This window comes from Pelmatolapia mariae, linkage group LG16_19 (assembly GCF_036321145.2).
Source record: "Pelmatolapia mariae isolate MD_Pm_ZW linkage group LG16_19, Pm_UMD_F_2, whole genome shotgun sequence".
Taxonomy (NCBI): Eukaryota; Metazoa; Chordata; class Actinopteri; order Cichliformes; family Cichlidae; genus Pelmatolapia; species Pelmatolapia mariae.
In genome coordinates this window covers 29,992,653-30,002,110 of record NC_086241.1, presented here as the reverse complement: position 1 = coordinate 30,002,110, position 9,458 = coordinate 29,992,653, and the positions used below count along the sequence as shown (strand labels likewise).

Genomic DNA, 9,458 nt, shown 5'->3' with positions numbered 1-9,458 from the left:
CATCACACAGCTGCAGCTCTCTGACCTCTCTTTCATACAGCAGATTTATTTCTGTCTCATCTGTCTCCTCCTCTCTTTCACTCTCTGTAGAATACACTCCTGTTCCTCTCTGCACAACCTCTTGGACTATTTTTCACTTACTGAGATAATGAAAATGGAGATGGCTGTAAAGGTTTTTTGACAAATTATTGTTTCCCTCACTGTCACATACTATTATTTGTATTGTGGGAATGTAAATCTGCATTAGCTATGTGATTTACTTTTGGACAGGAATTAAGTAGACTACAAAATTAAGTTACATATAACAAATTGTGATGACCTTGCCTATGCTTTAAAATCTTTTCCTCTGCATATGTACCAAGTGTTAAAGGGTATGTCAGAAACACCTGGGCCATATGTTCCCAGACTACAAAGATATGGCTCTTCTACTTCTTGCTCTGCCATAATGCCATGTTTCAAGTCAGTTTTTCTTTAGTTACTTTATATCATGTTGTTGCATATACAACACACATACACACAGTGATCTTACTCATTTTCACACTTCATTAGTTTTGTTTAAGTTGAATTTTTGGGGTTATCTCCTTTTGTTTTGCTTCTCAAATCTGCTAGTTTATAGTATATAAAAACCTGCCACAAGCCATATGAGGACTAGGGGTCAGATGTTAGCTAGTTGTGGTTAGGCAGTTAATGGGAAAACTTTGGGAGGGTAGCTTTCCTTGGGTGTGGGTGATTTACTTTGTGTATTCCTGTTGGAACTACATTTGGCTTCATTTTAGATTTACTATATGTTTTAGTTTTGCTCTCTTCTGTGTTTTCTCTCTTTATTAGTGTGGCCACAATTGCAGCCTTTGCTGATTCTGTATCTTGGAGCTTCTTCAACAACTGTTGAAAATAGCCAAAAACTATAGGGATTTTGTTGGTGGTCACAGCTGTAAGGCTAGGACTAAGACTGTTTTGGCAAAAGAATTTGTTATTAAAGACGTTTTTGCTGAAGAACCTAGTTCAGGTTTAGAACTGGTAGTGCAAAAGAGGTGAAAAAGAGTGCATGTAGGGTGGAGTAGGAAGAGATGAGTGTCAGGGGTAATTTGTGACAGAAGGATAGCGGCAAAAGTGAAGGTTTACAAGATGGTAATAAGATCTGCTTTGATGTATGCTATGATTGATTGGAAATAGTGGCACTGACAAAAACACAAAGGTGGCAGACCTGAGGATAGTAGGATTTCAATGGGTATAGTCCGGATGGACAAGATTAGAAATTATTACATAAGAGGAACAGCTCAGGTTGAGCGGTTTAGAGGCAAAGCTAATTCAGTTCAATTACAGTTCAGTTTTATTTATATAGAGCCAAATCACAGCAGCCAAGTTAATGGGCTTTATATTCCTTTAATAATACAAAGAACATCAGACAACCCACTATGAGGAAGCATGGTGGAAAGGAAAAATTCCCTTTTCACTGGCAGAACCAGTCTCAGGGAGGGACAGACATCTACTGTGACCAGCTAAGAATGAGGGGAGGATGACAGGAAGAAAGGTACGCTGTAGAAGAAAGCCAGAGATGAATAAGTTAGAGAGTGTGTCATGACCAAGTGTGTTTTAGTCTTCCTGGAATAGTTTTCCACTTCTCTTCTGAGATGCCGACTTCACCGCCAGGCGGAGCTTCACACTCCAGGTCCACTTTCTCCTCACCTGTGGCAGATTGACAGCAATCAGCGTGGCAGTATTTAAGACCACCTCAGACGTTCACTTGCTGCCAGATCGCCAGCTTTATCATTGTGGCAGATCGGTCTCAATGTCAATATCACTCCTCACATCAAAAGCTGCATATTTAACTCACCTCTCTCTTCATTGCAGTGCCCTCTGTTCCTGTGAGACGTTCTTTCCATTTTGCTGTTAAAATATTTGTGTTAAATAAAAGACTTGTTTTCAAATTTTAAAAACGGTGTTTTGAGTCTGCTTTTGGGTCCCAACTTGCACACGGGTTGCTGACTTGAAAGGGGGATAGTGAGTGTACTGGACAAAATTTCTTGAAAATGAAGCTGCCAGGCAGGAGGAAAAAAGCTAGACAACAGACAGCTGCAGCTCTCTGACCTGACCTCTGATTAATGCATGTAGCGAAGGAGGACATGCAGAAGACTGCCTTTCAACCTAGCTTATATGTTCCACTTGTGCTTCAATCAGCTGATTTCAGCTTGTGTGCCAGAGGAAGAAAATAGTGACACAGTTCATGGCGTGACTATGGGCATTAATTTTATTTTTATTGTCCAAAAGGACGAGAGCACGAAGGTAAAGTGCAAACTGCATCAAGGACAGAAACAACTGCATTATTGCTCTAACACAGCTATGGCTCTGATTGCTGCCCACAGCCCAGCAGCCAGACTCTGAGATTCAACAGGTAATAAAACAGATGAGCAGATGAGGCTACAGCTTCTGTTTCTACCTGTTCATGTTTCTACAATAGAATCACCGTGGCAATGGCTTTAAGGTGTCTTTACCTAAATACTAAGAGAAAGATCATATGCTTGCCCTCATTAGGATAGGGATTTGTTTGGGGGTGTGGGACTGTAGCCTATATGTTTATATTGTTAAATGGTAATATGAGACAACATATGCATTTCAAATCATTTTATGAATTAACTAATGAACTACATTACTTTTAAGAAAAGTGTTCTATGTAATATTATAATGGATAAGTCTTTTTGAGTTAACAACCCCATCACAACAAGAAGGGGAAATACCTCCAGCATGCACAAACATTTAACCACAAAGAATGAATTTGCAATTAATTTTACAAATGTATGTCTTTAAAATACTGATTACAGATGGTGGTGACTTCAAAGCAGAGCCTTCTTATCGATTCCCATCTCTACCTCAGATCATTGCTTTTTAATTATGTTACACTATCTTGTTCTTAGCTTATTTTATATTGCATTATATTATTATGTTGGCTGATTTTTAATGTGTATACGGTATTGCATAAATCTAGAAATTAAACTTTAATTCGGTTTCTAGTTTTACCTCATTTTCATCTTTCTAATGTTTCTTTATATACACATATAATATCCTTTATATGTGTATGTAAACCTTTTTGTATCATTGTGTGATTATGGCCTGTAAAAATTACATATATGATAATATGGTGCTCATGAAATTTTAAAACATTATATAATAAAAACAAAAAAATAACTAGTGATGGTAACAATCTTTAATTATGTTGAGCCAAACAAAAAAGAGGAGTGAAAATAAAAAGGTAATGGTTTCCACATGGAAAGTCTTGTGCAAGTAATTTTTAAAATTTTGCTTACTAGTAAAACTTTTATTATTATTATTATTATTATTATTATTAAAAGTACTGGAGTTTTTTTAGAACATAGCATGATATAAAATTGTCCTAAAATAAATGAAAGTGAATTTAAATTATCTTTCTAGAGTGGGTGGTTTAGTCTACTCGCTACTACTATTGTAGGAAATAAACATGGAACATGGAAATAAATAATGTCACTCAGTGGAGTGTGTTACGTCGCGGCCTAAGGGTACAGGAATGCAATAAGGGTCAAAAAGGAAGCGACCCCACCCTCATCCCCAAAACCATACCCAGAAGCTAAATTTCAAGTGACAGGTGGTTTTATTGTTCAAACTGAAAGCTTAGCTCTGGGGTGAACAAAGGCCAAAATAAACAACAATCAAACAAAAGACAGGTTCACTTCAAAGCAGGCGAGGAATTATGAGCCCCTGATCATCAGTGGCATGCCAGTGGAGAGAATGGACAGTTTCTGGCACATGGGTGTCCACATCACTCAGGACCTCTCATGGTCCTGTCACATTAACACCCTGGTTAAGAAAGCCCACCAGCATCTCTTCTTCCTAAGAAGACTTAGAGACTTCCATCTGCCATTGAGGGTGCTTAAGAACTTCTGCACCATCGAGCGCGTCCTGACGGGAAAACTCTGCACCAAGAAACAGCACCAAGCAGGACAAACGAGATCTACAAAGAGTGGTGCGCTTGGCCGAACGCATCATTCGATCAGAGCTTCCTGACCTGTTGTCCATCTATACCAAGCCATGCAAGACTAAAGCCAGGAGGATTATGATGGACCTCTCCCATCCCAACAATGGACTCTTCTCACTGTTGAGGTCTGGGAAGTGCTTCTGCTCCCTCCAAACAGAGAGAATGAGGAGGAGCTTCTTCCTCCAGGCTATTTGGGCCCTGAATCACACTGGACTGGACTCTCTCACACACATCACATCACCACACACACTTAGTTTATTTGCACACTTCTTATAATTTATAATTTCTTTTTATTCATAATTTCTTTCGTAAATCGTTATTTGCACATTCTTTTACTGTAAATTTCTAAGTTAAAATCTGTAAATTTTGTAGTAATCTGTAAATCTGTAAATCTTTGACTGTCAATTCTTACTGTCATTTAATGGTCGGGCACAACAATAAGCATTTCACCACATGTCGTACTGTGTATGGTTGTGTTTCTGACAAATAAAATTTGAATTTGAGGTGCTACCCCTAACTCCCTAACTGAATAAACAGGAGAAAACAGTGCAAAAAATAATAAGGCAGTTCACCCCTTTCACCCTAACCCTATACCCTCCAGCACCTATTTAAAATGTAATCCGTAATCTATTTACAAAGCTCAATAATCCTCAGGAAAGCACAAAAATCAAAGAGGGTTTTGAAAGCCAAAGTCGGGTCTGCTGCTGCTATCAGTTGATGCACTTGGACAACTGCTGGTGAGGGATTTTCAAAGCAGCCACATGATCAGGAATTCAATCAGCAGCAGACAGCTCTACAATCAGGAAGAACCTGCAGAGACTCTTAAAGACACAAACAGAACAAAACAAAAAAACCACCCACCAGGATTCAACTTATGGCCAGGGCCGTAACAGGTCAGAGACAACAGTCTACCTGAAATAAGGTTTAAACTTAAGGAGTGTGTCTAAACATAACCATAATTATGAATACTATGTTAAAAATAAATATAAATTTGATATTTCTTTCATGAGAAATGGCATAGATTAAGTACTCTGAATAATGGTGTTAATTGAATTAAAATCTCATAAAATGGTCACAAATGCTGTTTTTTTTTTTGTTGTTGTTGTTTTTTGTTGTTGTATGTAATGCAGTAGATTACCAGATGTGTTAACTTACTGAGTTAAAGCGATTTACTGGAGCAGGGTTATAGACTTTTCATAGTATGTTGGCTTCACAGGTGTTATCCTTGAATATCTGCAACGTGATAATAAGTTTAACAGCATTTCTAAACCAGGAGTAAAACAGGGCATACATCAAAGGGTTTAGACAAGAGTTAAAATAAAAGATAAAGACCATAAAAGATGCTGCTAGATCATTGACTGCATTTTCATCAACGAGAGAGTAGCAGTAAAATGGACAGTAGCATGACAGAAACACAACTACCAGAATCCCAAGAGTCCTGGCTGCTTTCAACTCAGATTTGTTTGTTTGATTCAGTGAACGCTGAAGTTTGATTGCTGTAACGTGAGAGCGCATGGCACGAGCCTGAGACACAGCCACCACAAATACTCTCATATACAGAACTATGATGACAGTAACTGGAAAAATAAAAAATAAAACAAGGTCAACAACTACAGCAATATCACTGCTGAAAAATACACACTCTCCATAACAGGAATTATACCTGCCTGGTTCAATCAGGACATTCTTCATGTAAAGACTGCTGTAGAAAGTTGAGTAAAACCAACACAGACAAACACTGAGTTTGATTTTTGCCACAGTCAGTCTGGTGGGGTAATGCAGAGGGTCACAAATAGCCACATAACGGTCAACTGATATAAGAACTATGTTCCCTATTGAAGCACAGGTAATGTTTACAGTCAGAAAAAAATAAACCGAACACATAAGATCACCAAGTACCCAGCAAGTCATCCTTCTAATGATTTCTGCTGGCATCAGCAAGAGACCCACAAGAAAGTCTGAGACAGCCAGAGAGAGTAGGAGGATGTTACTGGGTGTGTGAAGCTTCCTGAAATAAGACAGTAAATAATATATTAATAATTTCAAAATGTCTTCAGTGAAATTTGAAAAGGTTCATAATTAAGACTTACTCTAGGTATATAAAAACTAACAATTGTTTTTTAAATTGACCAAATATGTGTCAGAGTCATTTCAATTTAGATAGTAAATCATGATCTTAAGCTTTTTAATTGAAAATACAGTTTAAGTTTTAGAAACATTATCTGTGCCTGAAGTAGGAGACTGAGATGATCACGAGAAGGTTTAGGGCAGCAGTGAGCAGAGAAATGCAGGACAGCACAATGTTCACGACCAATGAAGTGAAGTGAAGTGTTGGCTTCCTGCAGGAAATGTTGAGGAGTTGTGGAAAACAGAGCTCAGCTCCTTTCTGTATCTCCATCATCAGACAACTACAACCTCTGCAGCTCTCTGACCTGACCTCCAGACCTACAGATTTATCACTTGTCTGATTTGTTTCCTCCTCTCTTTGGTGCTTCTTGGACTGTCATGCAACTAATTGATATCTTTCAGCCTCCCTTTCCTTTGCTCTGCAAAATTATATCCCTCCTCTTTCTCTCTAGACAGAGAGAATAATAGAAACCCTTTTCCCAACACTTGTGAGACAGGAAAAAGGAAACTCATGGAGGATGCACCTTCAGCCATTGTAACTTTAGTGTACACAGTCCCACACTTTCTACAGTGCTGCCTCGAGAGCATAGAGCATATAAACCAATACAAATTGGTTAATTACCAATTACCAATTACGATGCTGATCCTCATTGGATTATGTCTCACAATATGTGCCTGCTGAAACTGTTATGGTTAAACCTGTTATGGACCAAAAAATTCTGGGTTTTGTGCCTATTTTTCTCTCTCCCAGTCCTCTCTCCTGTTATTTCTGTTTTTCTCTCATGTGGACAGTTTTGATTGCTTTGCATTTGATCAAAACTGTGGCGTTACTGTTCCACTCCAATTACAGTTCACCTATTATATTCTCAATTGCAACTTTTACTTGGTGAAAATAATTTGTTCTTACAATAAACAGTTAGTAAACTTAGTAAACTGGCAGAAGAGGGCCATCAAAGTGAAGAAGGAAACCTATCAGGGTTGGTTAGTCTGTGGAATTCTTCCTTAATATCCAATCGCCAATATCCCTCCCGTCAAATACAACAAACTGCATTATAATTAAATCTAGCAACCAAGCACTTGAACAAGGATAAAGAAAAAAGCAAAAACAAACCAGGCAGTGCAGTGATTTACATTGTGTGGATGCCTCCACTTCCATGAAAGTAACTGAAATCATCATCCCAAACATCACAACACAGTGCAACAATGGGAACCTGCATGAGCCCAAAAACCCCAAGTGGCTACAATCAAAAGGACCAGAAAGGTGTGGACATCTACATGCTTAGCCAATTCAATTCAATAAAATTTTAGTTTTATAGTGTCAAATCAGAACAATAGTCACCTCCAAGCACTTTGTATTGTAAGGTAAAAACCCTACAATAATAGCCACACACTTCACACAAGCTTAATGTCCTATTAGGTAATGAGTTTCTTCCCATGTAACCAGGTGTGTGTCATGGTAAAACCTCCCCAATACATCAGAAAGAAGAAACTCAATAATCTATTAGAGTCTACATTTACTCATCTCTTTACTGATCCTCAAAGTCGATGGTCTCGGTGGTGGCTAAAACGCACGGTCCCGAGACTCCTGCATTTTCCTTCGCTTAACAGCCAGTAGGACAAAGGTACCTTTCCCTCAGGGGTGATCAGCCTGTCCCCGGAACCATTGTCCAGCAACCACATGGACCATCCTGTTCATGACGCCATCTTGTTGTGGAAGTTTTCATTTAAGAAAGCATGCAGACAAATGGTTAGCGATAGTTAACATCCTTTAATAAAGAACAAAAACCAAGCTTAGTGAGAGAGCAGCCATCGCAGGGCAAACGACCAGAAGAGTCTCCCCTGATCCCAACACAGCCCTGGGTTTAAATACCTTCTACTAAACAAAAAGCAATACACAGCTGTCTCTACATCTTTGGTCTCCCCCAAAGAAAGAGTTCACACTCCCTTGTTACCTCTTACAGTGATTGATCTCCTTGGCTCTTCCTCCATCCTCAAAGAGAAACAAAAGACTCCACTACTTGTGGGGTTACTCCACAGGTAGTGGAGTGTACCTGTGGATACCATCTTCCTGAGATACCATCTGTTTAACTGCTTAAATAGGGTGTCAAGCAGACATGCTAAAACCCAGTGGCACCAAAACATTATACAATAAAACTCTGTGGCCAATACATAAATGAAAGAAATTCTAATACAATCCCCTTTGAGCAAGCACTTGGCAACAGTGCAAAGGAAAAACATCCTTTTAACGGAAGGAACCTCCAGCAGAACCAAGCTCTGTGAGGGGCATCTATCTGCCACAATCAGAGGTGAGCATTCTTGCTAAAGATCTAATCATCCTATTAAAGATCTAATTACCTTGCACAATGACAACTATATTGATCCACAATTCTCTAACATTTCTCTCCTGTTTGTCATTTTGCAAGGCACTCCTGTGTGATATACTCTCAACCATGCACCACTTCATGTTGCTACAATAGTACATAGTTAGTAAATGTGTTAGGAATCATCTTACTTATCATTCATCTCATACATTGTAAGATGCATCTACGAATAGGACAATCAATACCAACAGTCCAAGAACAGGAGTTAACCTTTTTAAAAGCATATGCCACCATAGTCCACACATCAACCAAGCTATCCAGTCTTGTGGTGTGCTTCCTCCCAGTGTGTGGTTCATCATGTATTTCTGCAGAGTGGTTCTGCAGTGCTTCATAAATGTCTCCTCCAGTCGTATATCCATCTGTTGATTTCTGCATGTGTTCCAACTTCCAACTTTGACCTCGATCCACAGGAACAAACTTTGCATGATCTTGGCTCCAGGTCCCCAGATACGGAATTCCCAAGGGACGACACTCGGATCAGTGAGCCCAGTGCTCGCGCTCAGTACGCCCCCCTTTGTCCTTGATCCCGGATGGTGTTCAATTCTCTCTTTAGGTCTTGGTGCAATTGCTGAGCATTTGGTCACGTTCTGTCTTCCCTCAGTAATTGCCATCTGATTTGAGGAGTCAAATACACAGTCTACTGCCCGCTGAGTTTCATCACTTGCACACCTGGCATCCATCAGACACGTCAGGCACTTAATTCAAAACAGTTCACTTTCCCAGCTACTGGTGAGTCGACCTTTCCATCCACCAGTAATTTGTTGAGAACCCGTGGGGGTATTGGGTGTGGTTGGCTTTGTTCCAGTGCGCTCCTGCCAGACCACTCAGGGTCAACAGGTCCAATAAGGTAAACAGCACGTTCCCAGCCATTCCTTTGTACCGGACTTCCACCATTACTCGGAGTTGGCCTGGAAGTGTGTCACCTTCTTGCAGTGAGTTTGATG

At 39.5% G+C, this 9,458-nt stretch overlaps 1 protein-coding gene across 1 annotated transcript; it reads right to left on the bottom strand.

Moving 5' to 3' along the window:
• Positions 1 to 5,200: 5,200 nt before the first annotated feature.
• LOC134646262 (trace amine-associated receptor 13c-like) lies at positions 5,201 to 6,404 on the bottom strand. Its single transcript, XM_063500101.1, has 2 exons — positions 6,235 to 6,404; positions 5,201 to 6,014 (listed from the first exon to the last, which is right to left on the bottom strand). Exons 1-2 carry the CDS (start codon positions 6,402 to 6,404, stop codon positions 5,201 to 5,203), a joined length of 984 nt encoding a protein of 327 aa, XP_063356171.1.
• Between the last annotated feature and the right edge of the window lie 3,054 nt (positions 6,405 to 9,458).